This window comes from Pyxicephalus adspersus, chromosome 4 (assembly GCF_032062135.1).
Source record: "Pyxicephalus adspersus chromosome 4, UCB_Pads_2.0, whole genome shotgun sequence".
In the NCBI taxonomy this organism is placed as follows: domain Eukaryota; kingdom Metazoa; phylum Chordata; class Amphibia; order Anura; family Pyxicephalidae; genus Pyxicephalus; species Pyxicephalus adspersus.
In genome coordinates, this window is record NC_092861.1 from 146,280,549 (window position 1) to 146,301,490 (window position 20,942).

General features: G+C 41.0%; 1 protein-coding gene across 1 annotated transcript; it reads left to right on the plus strand.

Annotated features, from left to right (window-relative positions):
- The first annotated feature begins 321 nt into the window (after positions 1–321).
- BROX (BRO1 domain and CAAX motif containing) lies at positions 322–20,821 on the plus strand. Its single transcript, XM_072409895.1, has 13 exons — positions 322–537; positions 6,282–6,419; positions 7,918–8,024; positions 9,832–9,928; positions 10,214–10,309; positions 11,712–11,784; positions 11,873–11,978; positions 12,532–12,621; positions 13,476–13,561; positions 14,586–14,667; positions 15,547–15,697; positions 16,972–17,131; positions 18,496–20,821. Exons 2-13 carry the CDS (start codon positions 6,319–6,321, stop codon positions 18,580–18,582), a joined length of 1,236 nt encoding a protein of 411 aa, XP_072265996.1. The 5' UTR covers positions 322–537; positions 6,282–6,318; the 3' UTR covers positions 18,583–20,821.
- The last annotated feature ends 121 nt before the right edge of the window (positions 20,822–20,942 follow it).

Genomic DNA, 20,942 nt, shown 5'->3' on the forward strand with positions numbered 1-20,942 from the left:
CCCCGCCCTTCCCGTGCAATCCTGTGCGCTCCAAGCCTCACTCCCACCACATAACCCCACCCCTTTCACTTTAAAGTGTACACGGATAGGTCCGAAAAAAACAGAAACCCCGCCCACCTATATATTCTTCCAACACGCCGCGTCGTTTCCCAGGCGACCGCTTGTATTTGAGGTGTGAGCGATGCGCATGCGTACCACACTTTTGACTGTAGCATGACATCATCCTATTTCTCTGTAGAGGGCGGGGACAGAAGGAGGTCACCTGGTTTGGGTGTCCCTGCAGACACCCACAAATATGTACTAGACGGCTGGAGCTTTGCGCACGCGCAGACGAGACCTGTTATGTTTACCTGTCTGGTTCATAAATCACGTGTCTCCTCCTCCCACAGCAGTGACTGGCCTGGAGGGTGGAGACTTCCTTGAAGTGTCAGAACCAGGAAGAGATTCTATGTTAATAAAGCTTGGCTGAGACTGAGAGTGCCGGGGAAGCTGGGAAGGGGCCACACCACCAGGGAGAAGAGCTAAGGGCCCCAAGGGGTGAGTACAAATCCCAAGACTACACAGGCCCTGCTGGGAGTTGTAGTCCTTGTGTTGATGAAGAAATATAGCAAAAAAGGTAAAAGAGTGTAAATTTGGTAACATGATGTCATTATTTAAAATTATTATGTCATCAGTAGGCCCTTAGTGGCGATTTCAAGAAACTCTGACTCCTCTGCTTATAAAGCTGGGGTCCTCCTTTAGGTGTCCACATCACTGCCTGCATGATATGAGTACTTGTTATTGCCTGTCCAGTATCGAGGTCCTTCCTCAGGTGGATTTGGTGTCCATGTTTTTTGCCAACATGATGTGTGCTGGGGGTCCTTCCTTGGTTGTCTTCATCAAAGCCTTCATGATGTAGACCCTTCCTATTGGCTGTCCAGTGGCGGGGTCCTCTCAGTATCCAGAAAATGATGTAATCGAATAGGGACCGTGTGGGTGACGCCGAATCAGAAGCAATTGATTTTGGCTTTCAAGAGAACCTGTCACTTTTACCTAAATGCACTGATAAATGCCTATACCATGTTTCCCTACCGCCCTGCTCCTCTGTGTTGGTCTGTAGGGGAGGTTACCCAGGGTACGTTAGCTCCTCCCCCTCAGCTTTGTCCTGAGCACTGCTCCCTAGGAAGAAGAGGGAGGATGACACATGCTGCCCCATACACAAAATACCTGGGTATCATTGGGGGGGGGCCTCAAGTAAACCTTTAAATATACCATTACCTGTCCTGTCAGTTGCATGGCCTCTTACACTGTCTCCCAGCTCGAGCGGGCATTCCCTGTTTAAGATTTCGTCTGACTTTCTGTCATTCTAGCCACAATTTCACAGGACAGGAAGTGAAGAGAAATCCTCCCAGGGACATGGACAGAAACAGGAAGTTAGAAAAAGTTTCTCACTTATCCCTGTGTTGCTGTTTGGGTTCTTCCCCTCACAATCTTGGCGGGGGATTTTAATCCCCAACTAAAAAAAGTTTTGTCTGGATATATTTGAAGTTGAATCCAGGGGAAATGTCAAAACGTCCCTGGATATGGGGCTCCTAGGACACTGCAAGAATTAAATGTGCATTTTATTTGCCCCGTCCCTCGCTTTTCTGGCAGCTGATTGGTGCTTTTCTCCGAGATTTAGGAGAACCCCGGCCATCCTCACAATGCAGGACTGCCGATCCTACATTGTACAAAATAACATGACTGCAACTGACGGAAGCAGCGTATAGAGACCGGTCACACATAGGGGAGGAGCCCTGCAAGAGCACCCGACGGGTCATTAGGGCCACTTATTGCTGGGGGCTGCTTGAGCAATTTGTGCCTCCCAGGTTTAGGTGACCCCAATGATCATTTTGGCTATGTGTAAGGGTGACATTCTCCCCAATGGCCAGCAATGTAAGAGGAATTCTTCCCACTGACCACCACACTAATATACTGTGATCTGTAGATATAGGAAATATAGCACGGGGCCCCGGAATACTGGAAAGTTATTTCAACGCTTCCCTCATGGTAAAAAGATACAGTGTTATTGTGTTTTAATGGTTACTTATCTCAGCTGAATACAACTCCAGCAATCGGCCTCTTGTGTTCCCGCACAGATTGCGAATAGATTTCTGTTACACCATTCGATAAGAGTCGTCGATTCTATAATTATCCGGCTATGACATCATCTAATCACATGCTGAGCAAAGAACACTGCAGGTCACATGACGCTTCCAGTGTTTGCATTCTTACTCATTAGTTTCTTATTAATGGCAAATTCCAGAAATCAAGCCGAGCCCATTATTGACGCTGCTCTGTGAATGTTCTGCAGCTCCTCATTGGGTCCATGGGAATATACGTCCTGAACCCCATGCTGTGTAGTACTATTATAATACAAAATTCAGAGGCATGGGGGCAGGTTCCTTTCCATTTTCCCTAAAAGATGATTGGAATATATGTGAGCCGCTCCTCTTTGTGTATGTATGAGAAACAGGTTAGAGGGAGAAAAGAGAGGGGCTTCAGGCTCTTGTTTTTAAGTTTTGTATTGTTTCAAAAAGCAGTTTGGTGTCATACATCAGTACAATAGTGTGTTACGTCACACAAGACCATTCCCCATTGTAGAATCATGGGGTGGTGGTTGGCTAGACTGAACAGTTGCGTTCTAGGCAAGGTGTACATGAAAAAAAGTCTCGATACCTGACGCGTTTCGCCACGTGGTGCAGGGAAGCATCTTGCTGGATTTGGCTATCAAAAGCCAATTACTCTTTAATAGGCAATTCCAGCAAGACGCTTCCCTGCACACCTCTCTCCTCTCTCATCCACTGACTTGGCATTTCATACATTTAAAAACCAGGAAACATCTGTATTATATTATATTCTAACCCAAGGCACCATCTACATCTACCTTATCTGTGACAACATCTCCACCTCACTTAGACAAAATATTACCCTTGTTATATACCCCTGAAGAAGCCCCCGTGGTGAAACGCGTCGGGTAACAAGACGGTTTTTTCTTGTACACCTTTTTTCTAGCCTAGAACGCAACAGTTAAGCCTAGCCAACCACCACCCCATGATTCTACAATGGGGAATGGTCTTTTGTGATGTAACACACTATTGTACTGATGTATGACACCAGACTGGTAAACTGCTTTTTGAAACAATACAAAACTTAAAACAAGAGCCTGAAGCCCCTCTCTTTTCTCCTTCTAACCTGTTTCTCATAGTATTATTAATAATTTTGGTATTATACAGGATTTATATAGTGCCAACATATTACGCAGTGCTGTACATAGGAAAATTACAATGTAACTAATATTCACTAGAACGGAACATGAAAGCAATGCTTCACCCCTTCACCTACCTCTCCAGCTGCTTGTACTGTGAAACAATTCATTCTCAGAATGACTGAAGTTGGGTTTGTTTACAAAGACGTGAGACAGCAGAGTTTTGTTTTTTGTATTCAATGATTAACTCTCGTAAAATACATAAAATAGGAGCAGAACATTGTAGGATCATACATCTGATTCAGTTCAGGGGCCAATCAAGTTGGCGCTAAACAAAAAACTAAGTGTGGACACAATAAGACGGGTATCTCCCGCCAGTCCCATAACAAATGTAGTAATATTATTACACAGTATTTATATAGCACCTTCATATTACGCAGCGCTGTACAATGTCGATAGTCGTGTCACTAACTGTCCCTCACAATCTAATGTCCCTACTATAGTCATATGTCATTAATGTAGTCTAAGGTCAATTTTTTTAGGGAGAAGCCAATTAACCTCACTGCATGTTTGCATGAGGAAACCGGAGTACCCTGAGGAAACCCAGACACGGGGAGAACCTGCAAACTCCATGCAGATAATGTCCTGGCTGGGAATCAAACCTAGGACCTAGCGCTGCAAAGGCCGGAGTGCTAACCCCCGAGCCACCGTACTGTGAATATTACGTAGCTTGCAGACTCGGTGCATTTCGGGTAGCTGTGTGGTTGCAAACTTGTACTCCGGTACTGCATGCGGTCCAAATATGTTATATAGCATTTGTATTTAGCATATGTATATCCTTATACAAGTTGAGTACAATTCTCCTCCTCCCTTAAAAAGTAGTTTCAGCAAGTTCTTTAGATTAATTTAGGAAAAAGCTGGATGATCTAGAAGCATGGAATGTAACTGGGGATTAAAGTTTTAAAGTAAAGATAACAGAGACTGCTGATCCAGGGATTGTCTCATGGAATCGGGAAGGAAGTTTTTTCCCCTGTTGGAGGAAATTGTACCAGGGTTTTTTTTTTTTTTTTCCTTCCTCTGGATCAACAATGCCCATAGGGTTTTATATCTGGGATATGTTTATTTCCCTAGTGGTTGAACTTTATGGACTTACTATGTAACTATCAGCTGGTGAAAGCATACACTTATCAGTAACATTTGCTGTGCATTCATTGTGTGTTTTGTCATACTAATGGGGCACGTTGTCACCTTTGTGGCTGCCGCACCTTTATTAGAGATCTACCAGTGTGACAGGTTGTTCAACCAGGCAGGACAAGGCGGGACAAAACGGACGGTGATATCATTACTGTATTCTCCCTAGAAATTTTTTTGGTGGGTGACCCTGTATTTTGATCCAATTTCTCAGTAACCACCAAACAACTGCTAAAAAATGCCGGGTGGTGCACCCTGCTATAAGGGTCTGGGAAGGACACTGCAATATATTTTTGTTTTACTAGTTGCATTTGGCCTTTTTAAAACATTCAATATGACACAAAAATGAATAACAAACTGTGACCACTATGAGTTTTTAAAAAAATATTTGTCATTTTCGGTAATATATTAAATTGTGGTTTATATTAAATGTTTTCACAAACTCCATTATTAGGCTGGATTTTCAACTCATTTAGCACATTCGTTTGCATTCACTGTTATTATTATTATACAGTATTTATATAGAGCCAACATATTACACAGCGCTGTACATTAAATAGGGATTGCAAATGACAGATAGATACAGACAGTGACACAGGAGGAGAGGACCCTGCCCCGAAGAGCTTACAATCTAAGAGGTGGGGGAAGTATCACACACTAGTAGGGATTGTTGTTGAAAGTGCTGCAAAGGGTCGTCTTGTCACGTGAAGTCCCTGTTTGTAGTACAGAGAGTTATTCAAACTTTCACAACAATAGAATTAAAGCGGAACAAAAAGACATAATGGGAACAAAACTCCGCTATACTCGCCTGTACCTGTTCCATCACACGGCACCACCATCTACTTATTTCTTGTCTGCCTAGATGTGAAAAAATAAGTCAGTAATAAGAACAGGTTTAGAAGGGGTTAATATCTCCTCTTCTCAATGGATTTTTGTCTGGAAGATTATAATAATTTTCCCAAGAAACAAAACACCAGAAAACAGCAATGACATTGTTTGTCTATGTAGATGGAGTATGAGCTCCTAACATCCGTCGTCATTCCTGCCCACTGTATGGCAAACGCCCTTTACCGACAATGGGATCATTGAAAGCGCCATAGCAGTGTGTCCTGTTCTCATTCTGAATTTTTCTGAATGTGACTGTGATCTGAGAAGGAACGAGTGGGAGCAGCATTATGTAAATTGGTAAATCACCCCCTTCCCATATCAACATGGGAATTTGACTTTCTTATACTATCCAGAAAAGATTGCAGTGGTGCTAAAGTCAGACCTTGAAAGTAATATGTTGCAGTGCAGCCGCGTTTAAAAGTTTTCTTGCAGCGCTTCTGGGTAGCTCTTGTCACATGATTCTGTACTGTGTATCCTCCGACTATTTTAAATTTATGAAAAGCCGTCGCTGTGTCCTGCCACACAATATGAATTTTACGAATAATCACTTTGCAAACGGGTATCCTGCCTTGTAACAGATGTCTTTTAAAGATGAAGCCTGGGGGAAAAAGTTACCCTCACAGCAAGATACCCCTAGGGGCAACAGAGAAAGCGTCTCATCTTATTTCTCATTTCCCCAGCAGTTGGCGCACTTCTCGCCTGCTTTTGGGCAGACATTCAGTGTCGTCTCTTGCAGTTGAAGATTGCTGGTCCTGCAGTGATGACGGCAGTCGCCTGCAACTGAAAGAAGTTGTTTTGCAGCAGAGAAGAAAGTATATTTGCTTGTTATGTTCCCCTAGCAATAAATGAACAATTAACCATTGCAGAAGGAGCCACTTTGTCACTTTATTTTCCTGCTCTGGGGTCTTTTACTACTTCTTTTGCCTTAAACTGCAACTGTACCACAAACATTAATAAGTGTTTTTACTCCCTACAGAAGATTCAGAGCACGTTAAAGAAAGTATTCCGCCATCATGACGCATTGGTTTCACCGAAATCCTCTGAAGGCGACAGCTCCTGTGTCATTCAACCTGTTTGGGGTGGCTTCCACTCAAGCAGCATCAAAGATATGCAGGTAAAGTTTAATGATGACATTCTCATAGATTTGGTTGGGATCCTCTTCTCCTCCTGTGTCATTGCCATTACAACACAGATAGCAGCTAAAAGCAGCAGGGCATGGAACTCCCATTCCAGTGCAGGGCCACCCAATATAGGCTCACCAATCAAAACATTCCTTGTGAGTGAGCATGCTGCATGGAAAACACCAGGTTTGGTCCCTTGTGCTTCCCCTTGTTCTCCTGAGTGTGTTTAAACACCCATATGTCTGTGTTCTTTTGTGGAAATCTCCCACTCACTTCCTTACAATGAGGCACAGCAGGATATAAGAGAACATCTCTTAAAAATTACTTGGTTGTCAATGTCCCCATTGAAAGGTTGATCCTCATCTCTATGGTTATAGAGGGGGTGCAGCAGGTAAGGACTGGGCCTGGATTGTGCCAATGTCTTTTGCATGCCATGTCTTCCTGCAACTCTCCATATCTCTGCCAGCATCGTGTCCTGTGAGGACACTATCCAGCAGCCAATGATGCTGGTCCAGAAATTGGAGTAGTGCAGAAATGCTTGGCAGATGAAAGACCCTGGCAGGCGTAAGCAACCACCTATGAGCCATGATGGGGGAATTGGGTCTGATGCTTATCCAAAGTGTTGCTGGAGAGCCTGTGACTTCTATATACAGATGTTATTGTGACATAGTGTCACTGGAACAGGAAATTGTTAAAAATCTCAATGCAAATGCATAAGGGAAAACCAGAGAATCTAAGACTGACCATATTGTATTATCCGAGCCTCATAGATTGTAAGCTCTTCGAGGCAGGGTCCTTTCCTTCTCTGTCACTGTCTATCTGTCTGTCATTTGCAAACCCTTTTAAATGTACAGCGCTGTGTAATATGTTGGCGCTATAGGAAATCCTGTTTCATAATAATAATATGGGAGCCAACGTCAACTATGTCGGGCAAGGATGTGTCCAAATAGAAAATGGATTTTTAGATTTATCGTATTACATTCAGCTTGACCATTCACCCCTTTATAGAAGAACTTTTGAGTGGGGGTTATTATATCTGTTATTATCCCGTATTTTTATAGCGCCGACATATTGCACAGTGCTGTACAAAGTCCATAGTCATGTCACTAGCTGTCGCTCAAAGAGACTCACAATCTAATGTCCCTGTCATAGTCATATGTCATTAATACAGTCCAAGGGGGCAAGCAAAAATAACCTAACTATAACCTAAGTGCATGTTTTTGGAATGTGGGAGGAAACCAGAGTACCCCGAGGAAACCCATGAAAACACAGGGAGAACCTTCAATCTCCATCCAAATAGTGTCCTGGACGAAATTCGAACTTGGGACCTAGCACTGCAAAGGCCAGAGTGCTAACCTATGAGCCATCAAGCTGCCCATCGGGTTGAAGATACTCCATATGGGAGTTATTGTCATGTTAATAAATTAGACCTCCTGTCTAACAATACTGGGGTCAGTATGTTGTCTTACAGTATTTCTGTTTCACCTTCAGTGATCTGAGAACTACGAGAGCACGCCTGCTGGAACTTTTCACAGATGCCACCTGTAACCATGATATGATGAAGAATGCAGCAGATTCCTATTTCTCCCTGTTGCTGGGTATGTACCTGCTGGATTGACCCTTTCCCATCTACAAACTGTATGGCAACATTCCTGTAATGGTTCCCCATTAATAAATGTTAACCTACCAGCTGACCCTTTATGTGTCTGCTGGTGTCACATCCTTCTGTCACTGGCAGCATCGGTCCCCACTAATGATTGAAAATCATTCTGATTGATATGAAATGTGATCACATGCAAGCTAAAGGTTTCCTTCAGAAAAAAAAGATTTTAGCTTGCAAATACCATTGCAGTCTATCGACAGTATTGTGATTGTATTAAACAATACTTTGCTCTGATTTTTTCTTCCTGTTTTCTCTGTTCTAAGCCATCCTATAAAGAAACCTATTTGCATGTTCACATTTCCATCTGTGAATCAAAAAATGCCTACGGCATGTGAGAGTGTAATGTGTAGAGATTTACTCCCCTCCCTATTTATAGCCTTTTAATCACCCAATGCATTGCATTTTGCTATTTAAAGTGTGTGTAAGCCCCAACAATAAGCTTCTCTTATTTGTTGTCCTATAACATAGCAGTACTTGGGAGGCCACAACATTACTTAGCTTTGTGCATTTTTGGGAGATAAACAGGTATTATTCCATTCTTACAGTGTCACTAGGAGATAAAACAAGGTGGAAAGTGCCAGAATTTATCCAGGATAGGGTATACATATTTAAGGGTCCTCTCCTTCATCAGTGCCCAAGCTGACAGCCCGAAAAAAGTAAGTTTACTACCATGGGCCTGATTTATTAAAACTCTCCAAGACTGGAGGGATATACTCATCAGTGAAACTGGGTGATCTAGCAAACCTGGAATGGAATTCTTAAAACATTTGTTATTTGTTAGCAAATGTTTTTAGTCTTAGACCACATGCATTCCAGGTTTGCAGTGTCACCCAGCTTCACTGATGAATGTGTCCCCAGTCTTGGAGAGTTTTAATAAATCAGGCCTCATGTTTCAGGGCTCTGCTCTTCATCAGCTGAGAGCCTAGGAAAAGGTATCTGCATTGACATGTTCCAGGGCCCTGCCCTTTCAAACTCTGAGAGCCTGAAGGGCCCTGACACAAATCAGTAGAGGTGTTATTTTGATTCTGTATTTTTTGCACCCTGTCCTGGACAAGAATTGGCATTTTTGACTCCTGGTTTGCTCAGCACCCTTTACGGTGTTTTTCAACATTTCTGCCCCTCTCCCTCCCCGCTATGGTGGATTTCCTCTTTTGAGAAACCTACTGTCACGCAGCACTGCTTCCGAGGTTGTGTTGCCTGGGGCCCCATGGCAGATAAGAAGACTTGGGGAGCAGAATGGAGGTGAGCAGCAGTAGGTGGCTGCATGGAAGCAAAATACCCAACACTAAAAGAGAGAATTTACTTTTTTGCCACTGCTCTATTCTGCATTGGGGGAGAAAGAGGTTTATGGTGGATAAGTGACCCTTCAGCTTGGCCACCTTGGCACAATGGTCTCTACAGGGCTGGTGTACTCTCAGTGTGAAGGTAACCCATGATTGGTATTCATGCCCTGAAGTTGCTCCTTTTGTAAAGTGTATTAATGTAAAGTTTATTGAAGGGTGTTTTAACTGCACTTCTGGTGGGCTCTGATTTCATTTTTGAAATTTTGTGGTAGTTCTGTTGCATTGCATTACCACACACAGGTTTACATTCACTATTTCAATGCTCCAAGGTCACCTGTTAGAATGAACTGCTAATAAATTATTAGCTAAAATACAGACCTGCACCTTAGGGTTACTTAAGTTTGCAATCGGTTTTAGTACTCTCTTACCATTGTCTGATGCTTTCCTTCTCAATATTAGGGTTTATTAATTCCCTGGATGGTGGAACACAAGACAACAAGCTGCGATACATCCAGAACTTCAAGTGGACAGACACCCTTCAGGGCAATGCTCCAAGGTACTCCATCAATACTTTGGATGTAAGAAGTTTTAATAATTATCAGTCCTAGGATGGTTTGATTTTCCAAATTAAATATGAAACTAGAAATTGAGATGTGATTGGCTGCTGTAGTCAACACACTTTACTTGAAACAGTCTTGAAATGAAACCTAAAATTTAATATTACTAATACACAATAATAAAATTATTATATATTTTGTTAAATAAATATTTATGTGTGTTCATGACACTTCTTTAATGAGCCCCAAAACATGCCCTGCTAACACAATGTGTTTCTCTACAGTTCTCAGCAAGATGCTGTCTTTGAGCTGATCTCCATGGGGTTTAACGTGGCTCTCTGGTACACCAAATATGCCTCTCGGCTGGCTGGGAAAGAAGAGTAAGTATACATGTGGAAAAAAGTGTAAACTGTAATCATGGCTTTTTTTAGATGATTGAGGATGTTAAAATATCACAACCTATGCTTTGATAAATCCAAACCCCAGCTACGTTCTCTATGTGTTTTTGATTCTTTACATATTTTGTGCAAGCTAAAGTATTGGTGCATTGATAGAATACATATTGGAGATTAAGATATCAGCATTTTATTAATTCTAAAGAGTTACACATCCTTACAAACTCTTTGATCTTATGGAGACTCTTGTAATTAAGATGTGTGTAAGCTTCCAGGTCTGCACTACTATTTTGTCCAATTATAAGAGTTTCCCACTATCCTTGCTTGAGGGTTTTTTTTTTTCTTCCTATTCTGTCAAATGTAACAGGAGCTGGAACATACAAATGTCCCACAGGTAAGAATCATGACTGGGAGATCTTGCTGTTCAAGTATCCAAGATCTGTAACCGCTAGCTGATTTAAAGTACATCTTAAAGTGGAACTAAACCCACCATACTCATCTTTCCTTGTTTAACGATCTTGCCATCTTGATTGGTCGAGGTGGGATGACATAACTCCTGCATAGGCAGGTATGAACAGTTATTGGAGAATGGACATCACCTGTCCCTTTCTGCAATAAAAACCTGCCTGATCACCATTTGTTCAAAGTAGGACTTTAGTTCCACGTTAAGGTTCCTGTATGACAAGCTAAATGAGTAACAAATCCAGTTACAATATGATACGCAAGCCTTATAAACTAAGCAAAATACTTTCTTACCTCCTCTGAGTAAACCAAATCCTCACTAATAATATTTTTAATTCAGATAACAATGCAACCTTCAATATTCATCTTACTGTAGTAAAAGTAGACATAGCCTGCCTAAAACTGACAACTCTGCCCTGACTTCGGGAGCAGTTCAGTATTCTTGCCCCCTGATCACAGGAAGGTGTATTAGATGGAAACAGATGATCCTGCAGCAGCAATACAGTATATGTTTTTATTGTGAGGTCATAGATCTACTTTAACCCACCAGACTTCACCTAAAATATCAAGTTCCTGTGTTACAAGACCTATGAGAGATGCAGGCTGTCAATTGGTGTTGTAGGTAACCTATTCCTGTACAATAAAGAAAAGTGTGTAAAGGACATAAATAGCACTGTCCTGTTTTTACTGTTGTCTGTGTCTCTCAAATAGGAAAAAAGAAGGCAACTGATATAGATTTTAACCCTTTATTATTTAGAATGCAAGGAAAATAGTTTGGCATTAGATGTACTTTAATCTGCAGAATTAATGATGTCTGAAATCTGTTTTATTTCAATATTTTCTTTTCCTTTGCTCTTGTTTGTATGCACAAAATACTGATTTGTTTCAGTAATATGTCAATAAATGTCATTGTTACTTGTTACAGCATCACCGAAGATGAGGCAAAAATGGTTCACAAAAGTCTGAAGATTGCAGCGGGCATTTTCAACCACTTAAAAGTAAGATGGCCACAGTTCTGTTCATGTTGGTTATTAGAGTGTTTATGGTCTCTGAATAAATGTCATTACCCTAAATGTGTTTATACAGGAGAGTCACATCCCAAAACTCATTACTCCAGCAGAAAAGGGCCAGGACTTTGAGAGTCGGGTGATTGACGCTTACACCATCCAGTGCCAGGCAGAAGCACAGGAAGGTACAGGGTACATTTAGCTGATCCTGTTGTGTTTTCTTTGTGATTGTTCATATTGTAAGGGGTACAGACCTAACTAGAATTGGCTGTGATAAACCATGCAATACACAGGTATACCCTTGAATAGTGAACAGACTCCAGGCGCAATAAAACATCAATAGATCACATGCTTACCGTTTTTTTGTTTTTTGGGTTAATAAAGCATCCATAGTCATGGGTAAATGGGCTGTCCTTCACTATCATGATGCAGAAAAGGAACCTTGCATTTGTTTGGAAGCATTAGTCTCTTTGCAGTGGTCCATCACTCTCTATGTTGGTCATAGCTAAAGCTTTCCAATCTGTTTCAAAAGCAATATCAAGAAACCGAGATTAAAACTAGTATCCACCCTTCCTTTCAGCCCTGCACAGTTGTACAAACTCCTCCCCTATAATTGCTCACTGATTTCACTGCACGTCATTAGCTTCTCATAGTGGTTACAGCGGGTCAGGCAGAGCAGAGCCTGCCTTTTCCAATAAATAAATTAACCATCATGACATATTTTTGTTTTCTTGACAGTGACCATTGCAAGAGCCATTGAATTGAAGCACAATCCTAATCTCATAGCTGCTTTGGCCCAAGAAACTGCCAATTTCTACCAGAGAGTTGGTAAGTTTTATATTACTGTGAACTGATCACGTTGTCTGTGCATTAACTGGCCAGTAACATAGAAAATTACCTTTCCTGTAGGAGCAAACCCTCACTTTCTTTTTACATACATACATGCTAATGGGACTTTCAAGGTCTCAAAAAATCACTTTCTGAACCATTTTTTGCATTGATATAGATTAAAAACCTATTTATTCAAAATAACTCAAAAACAAGATTGTTTAAAGGAACAGGTATAGTTACACTTTATCACATAGATATTACATGAAACAAATCTCCTCTATGAATACTCAAGCTCTGAATATTCAATTCTACCCATTTCATGAAACGTAGTCTGCTTCCTCATTAAACAGGAGATGTTTACATCCCAAATGTGTACTTTAGGTAGGGGAAAACTCTACCCACATAGCTTGACACAGGGAACAGATACAGGGCTGCAGCACAGGCAGGTGGTGAACCCCAAATCAGCAGATCCCAATATGCTGCAAATAATTGTTACTCCGCAGACTGTCAAATATAATATCCCACATGTACTAATATAATAGTTTGAGCAGTTTAAGCTGTGAACCGCCTTCCTGGAAGAGACCATCTGCGTTAAGGGCCCCAGAAGGCAGTTCCCTTCAATTCCCTTTCTGCAATAACTACCTACCTGATCGCCTATTGTTCACTATATTTCCACTTTAACATTAAATCCTTAGATGTCATTGTAGTGAAGTCTACAAAACAAAATCAGAATGGACACAACAGTGGTTGTCATATGCAGTCTAATTGATGCTTTGAATCGGTGTGTTGTAGCAGCCAAATTCAGCGTTTGATATGCTATCTGTCTAATCTTTTATTTATGTTGGATGCAGATCATTCACTCTCCAGCCTGGATCCGGTTTACATTGCCAAGTGGAGGAGTTACACTCAGCTCAAAATGTGCTTTTATATGGCCTATGTGAGTATCAGAATCTGGGGCAAGTCCTTCCCAGGAATGATCTGCAAAAGACCTCATTGTGGTTGTATAATTATTATCAAATTTTGGATTATATTAGTCCTATATTTAGCTTTGTAAAGATTGGTAAATAGCAAACTTACTAACTGGCTGGGTGCAATATTTGTCCTTGGAAAGGATCTTTCAGGATTCTTTCTAACGACAAAAGACCGAACGATGCATGAACGAGAGCTGTACATACAGCGCCGTTCTACTCTATGGAGAGGGGAGAACGACCGAGCAGCACCCCGCTGCGCTCTTTCCCCTTCACTTTTTTATTACGATGGTTTGTCATCCGAGGATCCGTCAGTAAAGACTTCCATATCTTTACTGTAAATTGTCAAGGTCAGCAGGAGGAACCAGTGAGAGTGAGGATAACCCAGGAGATAATTCTGGAAATCCCAACTGACTTCGGCATAGAATTTCTTGCCAGTGATTCAGAGTGGTGGGAGGAAAGATGAATATTTCATTTCTGCTTATATAGGTAGACCTATTTGGATTTTTGTTTTTGCTAATTACATGCACTCTTTTATGCAAAAATATGCATTGACAGGTGCTTGTAAATGTAATACAACCCTCATAGGGTAACATCAACATCTGATTTAATCTAATCTTTTTTTTATTTTGTGACGCTGGTGTCACAGATCCAGAATTCTATCTATCATATCATATCATATCATATATCTAAAAGAATGAAAAAAGAGGAAATAACCACATATAAACTACTGAACCATACAATATCCCCTGTTATTCATTCCTCTTTGTTCATTCTTTTCGATAAACAAATATAAGGGTCTTGGCTACCATATTAGTTTTAGAGCTGTATGGGAACACCCACCCTCTATCTATCTATCTATCTATCTATCTATCTTCCTCAACTCTGCAATTGTAAACAATAGCTTACCTGTGGGCAGCATACAAAACCTTGATATTAATTACTTGCATATTTAATATATATGAAATCTTATTAGTGTAAATCTATTTGTAGACATACTGCTATTATGGTCAAACTTTGCTGGCCAGTGACAAGTGTGGAGAGGCGATCAGGTCCTTGCAGGAGGCTGAGAAACGTGAGTATTTAAAGCAGTAACTAATGTTTCTATGTATAATAAAGTAGTGGTCATCCTCTGTATTATAAAGTGGTGTAAAAAGTATGCAGTAAATTGCTGCTTACCAGTTATTAAATGTGGCGTGTGGATTTTCTTTGTTTGGGTTTAAGGTATGAAATAAGACAGGCATGTTATACTAGCATCTGTGACAACTTTGGCTGCCTCCAAGGATATCATGGAGGAGGGAATGTAAAACATAGTGTCCCATGAAGCCACAGGAAGTGTGTTACTGTCTGTATCACCATGTAGGAATAATGTGGGGAAAAACTGGTGGAGCCATGACCTCTAAGGAATAGTAAGCTGCAATGTATTACATTTATTTTGGGGGGTTATGATTTATATAAAGTGAATGGACTTTGCAGTACCCTGACTTACCAGTAAGTGGTGCTCTTTTATTACATTTTTTCATGTTTTAGCTATCCTGTTTAGGCGATCCATTGTGATAAAAAACCCTGAAAAAAAGCCCTAACTTTAAAGCAAGAATAAATACTTAAGTGTATTGTCACCAGTATCACAGGCCTTTAATGTTTTTAAGATATACTGTTGCTTAAAAAAAACCTTTTGAGGTTTTCAGAGGCCCTGTCTGACTCGTAACACTCTAGAAAAATCTGCTGGTCTTTACATCAAAACTATATTCTGCAGCAGGAAAAACAACCCATCCAAGGAGATTGTTCTATCCTGAAAAAATCCTTAATAAAAAAAAAAAAAACTAACACATGACCACATCATAATTGAACTTGTTTGCTAGTTGCTGACATAACTGCAGCACGGTTCTTTTGAAACTTTAGTCATTAGTTTACTTTTTTTTTTATTTTATTTTTTTTTTTTCCTCATGTGCAGTTTATGGTAAGGCAGAAGCTTTGTGTAAGGAGTATGGTCAAACCAAGGGCCCCGGAAGCACAGCCAAACCCTCAGGACACTTGTTTTTTAGGAAGCTGGGCACACTGGTGAGGAATACTCTGGAGAAGTGCCAGCGGGAAAATGGATTCATGTGAGTCTCTGCTCCTCTACTACCTTATTATGCGTGTGTGTACATATATATATGTGTGGTGATAGGTTGGCTTGTACCACCAGGCCCCCTCTATTCTCAAATTTAGGATGGTCTGGTGCTTTCATTTGTATTTGACCATTTGCAGTGCTCACAAATGCAGAGAAGTAGGCAACTAGTAAATTGCTGACAAATTGAAAGCCCTGGAGCCGGCATCCTTTCAAAGTGACCAGTATCAGCTCCTAATTTTTTACCTTCCCAGCCTACCTTTTTGAAGGTCACAGACATTATATGTACATTAGCTTTCATTATTCAGAAGTCAGTGCTGCTAGTTTATGACGCCGGGCTCCTGGTGCTTGGCGTGATGCCCTATGATAAACCCCAATCTTTACAGTAACCCTTCCTGTTACCTAAACACTTACCTTTCTGATAGCCTTAAGACAAGCTCTCCCTGTAACCCTGACACTTTGCTCTAACACTAAACCTCTCTGTACCTCTCAGACTAACTTCTTATTCATCCGCCTTGCAACCTTAACATTTGTCTTTGACACTAACTCATCTTGTAACTTTTGAGTCTATCCTTCATACTAACTTGTCTTTTAAGCCTAACACTAGAACACTTTTCCATTCTGTACGTTTAGGACAATGTCACCTGCTCATTTAACTTGTAGAGTCCAGGCAGAAATTTTTGTTTGTCACAATTAAATGTCTGACACCCTACAGTCGGTATACACCAATCTCTCTTTATTAGGGTTTACATTTAGTGTTTAGGAGGAGTCTGGATAGGATACCCTTGAGTTTAAATATAAAAATGGAGCTTAAAGCTGTCTGGTTCCCAGAGAACATTGCCAAATCTAGTGTTTTCATATCGGTGGGCTCTACCCATCTATAGCAGACATCCCCTGACTGAGCCTGGGGGGAAAGAGTCAAATGGCTGAACCACATTTACTATAGCTCCTCACTATTGTTATACTCCGCAAGACATATGTGGATGATGTGAGAAGTGTATGAGCCACCAATGAAGTACTGACAGCAGTAGGGGTAAAGCTAGTCTAAGTAGTCCCTATACATTCTGAGTGCCTCTGACGTGCTTTACAATGGTATTTGAATTTGAGTTCTCAATGCATTTGCATAGAAATAAAAACTGTTATAAAGATTTTCAGCTGTATTCGTTTTTTTAAAATACTGCTATTATTCTGAAAACTTTATTTCTGTATTTATCACTTTTCTTACTTTTTGTTACCAGTTTTCTCAAAATCCATGTCTGTATTCCACAGCTATTTCCAGAAGGTCCCGACAGAGTTACCAGAAATGGAGCTGAAGGCTAGTTATGGTCTGGTGGAACCTGTGGCTTTTGAATTTCCAGCCATGAGCCCACAGTGGACCCCGGAGACGCATGCTGGCTTTGACCTGACTAAAAGGCCAAAGGATGATGGTGTAAGAAATTCTCCTATGTGTTCCACAACATACTTCTTTCCCTGAAATGTATTTGTGTAAAATGCTGCATTTTTTGTTGTGATTATGGAATACTTTACATATTAAGCTTTTTAAGTGTAAATAAGCCCCGGAACAAACATGCGATCTAATGCAGCTTATAGGCCCTTCGATGCTGTGGCTGTGTTAGTTTTATTTTTTCCTGGTGATCCTGTCAGTAACATACTTCCTATCCTAGGATGTAAACACTAGGCTATGCACACATTAGGCTATGTACACGCGTCAGATGATTCTCGTCTGAGAATTGCCTCAGGGCTCGGACGAAAATTTGGCGTGTTTACAGCGCACATCGTTCATGGATCCATCCTGGCAGATCCACAATCAATCCCAATGAAAGTGATGGGGAGAGTGCACAGCGGCGTGCTGCTCTGTTGTTCTCCCTCCCCTCTCTATAGAGCAGAACGCGCTGTATGTACATGGCTTGTCCATGCATTGTGCAGTTTTGTCGTTTGAAAGGATTGTGAAAGATCATTTTTAACGACAATTAATGCATGTGTGTACGCAGCCTAAATCTTTGTACTGTATCAAAGGAGTACAGGTCTACAGAACAGCTCATCTCCATAAAATAGAAGCAAGCTCTTCTAAAGTCTACAGAGACAGCTTGGAATATTGTATCTAATAACATTACAGCACAGGCACAGAGCACTGAGGTCATTAGCCCCCTATACTTGAAGGATAAACAGTTACCTCTCAAACATATGCAACAAAATGCTTATGAGAAGGAGCTGTGCTGTAGTCCTGTTCTAGGGTAACAACTATGAGAAAAGTGTATTATTTTAGAAAAACAAAACAAATGCGGCCACCACATCAAAGGACCAACAAGCTATGATGTATTATATTTTTGTTCCTTTGTTTAGGTACAGTTTAAATGGATTCAATTCCACTCGCCTGCTTCCTACCAGTTATTTGTGGCCCATTGCTTTAATGGATCTGTTCATTTCTCAGTCAGTAATGCAGGAAGATGGACCAGGCAAACTTTGGAGCAGCCACTACAGGGTTCTCCCCAGGCCCTTTTAGCTGGGCGCACCACCCGGGACTTTTCAGCACCCCCGTCTGTTTTTGGGTGGTTACTAAAGAGTTTGGACACAATACAGGGGCTGCCACCCACCTACAATTTCTTCCCACCCAGCTTAAAAAGAATTCTGGGTTGAGCACTGCACTATATGCTGAATCTGTGGAACTGGTGATTTGGCCATATTATCAGTGGTATGCAGGCTGCTAAAATTATGTCCTTCTAGGTATTCTTCCCAAATATTTTTAAGAGTTTCTGATTTAAGATGTCTGAAGTTTATTTATTTTTTCACCAGGCTAAACCCAAGAAAGAAGAGGAGGTGAAGCCAATTAAAGAACCCGACCTAAAACCACAGAAGGACAGCGGTTGTCAGATCTCCTAACCCAGTTATCTTCACCGATCCCTCCACTTCTAGTCCCTGGATCTAGAAAGACTCTGCTCCACCTTAACACCCGCTATCTCCAGACCTAGAATTTCCCTCCTGATCTCCTGACTCTGATTGGTCCACAAAGCATAATCATTTTCTAACCTCATCGTAAAGCAAAATTCTGTAGAACAAGCTTGAGCTTATCCAAGTGTCTAATGAAAGAGAATGGAACAGTTTGGTCTGTTTATGACTATCAAGAGAGATGCTTGTGGGAGGGCCACTGGATTAAAAGTTCACAGAATAGCCTACCACTTAGCTTGCCAGTCACAGAAGGGGACCTAATCAACTCCTTATTACTAACATTCCATTGGAAAAGCGATGATCTCAATCACATGCTTCTGGAAATACATGCAAAAAGCACATATGTTAAGGTTCTTTGTAAAGTGTAGTCTTTTTTTCCTTCGAGCCATATTAATGAGGCCGTCTCCACTTGTACTATTATTCTTGCTTACCTTTAGATAATCCTTAGTGCTGTCTTTTCCTATCCTAAACCCAAGATTTGAGTTGCATACAAACTCTGAGTGGAAGAGTTTGCCGGATCTTTCCTTCCTTGTGCTGTTGCATCTGGAAGGGAGCTTGTCAGGCAGAAGAGCTGTGCACTAATGTACTGTATTTAAGACACTCTGTAGTTTTATGCAGGGAAGAAGAGAAAACCCAGGTGGCAAATTGACAGATGGTGATGAGCAGCAGTATGTATAAGGAGTTGGGTGCAAGACTTCTAGGGTGTCCCCAAAGAACACAGATTTAAAGACCCTAAAAGCCTGTAAAACTTACGGACATTATTCATCAACCTGATGCTGCTTCAGGGGACAGAGGGCGGTATGAATGGTTGTGCTTGCTGGCTTATTAGGAGAAAAGAAATGTGAGTAGACAATGTTCTTTAAACTGTCTGGCTGACAGTTGATGGACGTGGGTGTCTCAGGGTATATAACAGCCATTAAATCACTTAGAAATGTTTGGTTTGAGTAAGGCCAGTGTTCACTGGCTTTTATCTGCTTCCAAAACACGGCTATGCACTAGTAGAGTATTGTAACATGTCAACCACTGATTCGTTTTGAAAGTGTTTAAGTGATATCTTTTATTGGCTAAGTTTGGTTCGAGCAGGTCAGGAGAAGATCAGCTGCAGGTCCAATGCACCTGCAGTGAATGAATTCTGGATGAATGCAGAAGCGTCTCAAACTGATGGCATTGACACAAGCCCAAAATCCTTCAACACAGGCCATTAAAGTCCGGTCTACTGGAAGCTTTACAGACTACTGGTTTAAATTTTTTTTTAAAAAAATTACAATGTACCAGTAAATATCACTGACATGACAAAATTCTACTTTACTGGACCCCAGGAACCCCTACCCTATATAGTTTGCAGATCTTGATTGTGCTCCTTGCAGCTCTGGGTCCCAGCTTGGAATCTCGGCCATGACACTATCTGCATGGAGTTTGCAGGTTCTCCCTGTGTTTGCGTGGATTTCCTCCGGTACTCCCACATTCCAAAAACATGCAGTTAGGTTAATTGGCTTCCCCCCAAAATTGACTTTAGATTGTATTAATCACATATGACTATGGTAGGGACATTAGATTGTGAGCTTCTTTGAGGGACAACTAGGGACATGACAATGGACCTTGTACAGCGCTGTTGGCGCTATATAAATACTGTGTAATAATAAAGTCTAGGCTTAGACACACTCCCACAATGAAATGCACACTCCTCTACCCATGTGGGTGCATGTCTCTCACCTCTGACCTTGTGTATGGGGCCTCCAGAGCATTGGAGCATCAATTTTCTGAAATCATTGAATGTATTTCCGTGTTGTAATGCTCTTCCGTCCTAGTTATCCCAGTCTGTACATGATTTTCCAATAATGGGCTATCCTTAAAATCAACCAAAGAAAATTCTTTGTTGTCAGCACTTTCTGAAACCTGAACACTGAACAAGCCGGTGAACTCCGAGTTCTAATCATGAAAGTACTAAGGAGAGGAGATCAACATGAGAGCTGGTATTCTCTGAAGGAAAGGTCAGCAAGGGCAATCTCCAGTCCAGGTAAATTACCATAAAAATGGTGATGGAAGTCATATTGACCGTAATTCCACATTTAAATTTTCTGTGAGCATTTGTTTAATAATAACAGTAATGTATATGTTAGAAAAATATATAAAATATTTAACAGAATAAAATGTTATGGGACTTCTAATAATATATATGTCTGTGTGTGTAAACTGACTTGCAGGGTGCATTGCCATGATTCGCTCTTGCTGAACTTTGTCCAGTTTATTTACACTTCATTTTTATTTCCCCATTCCCCAATATATCTCATGAG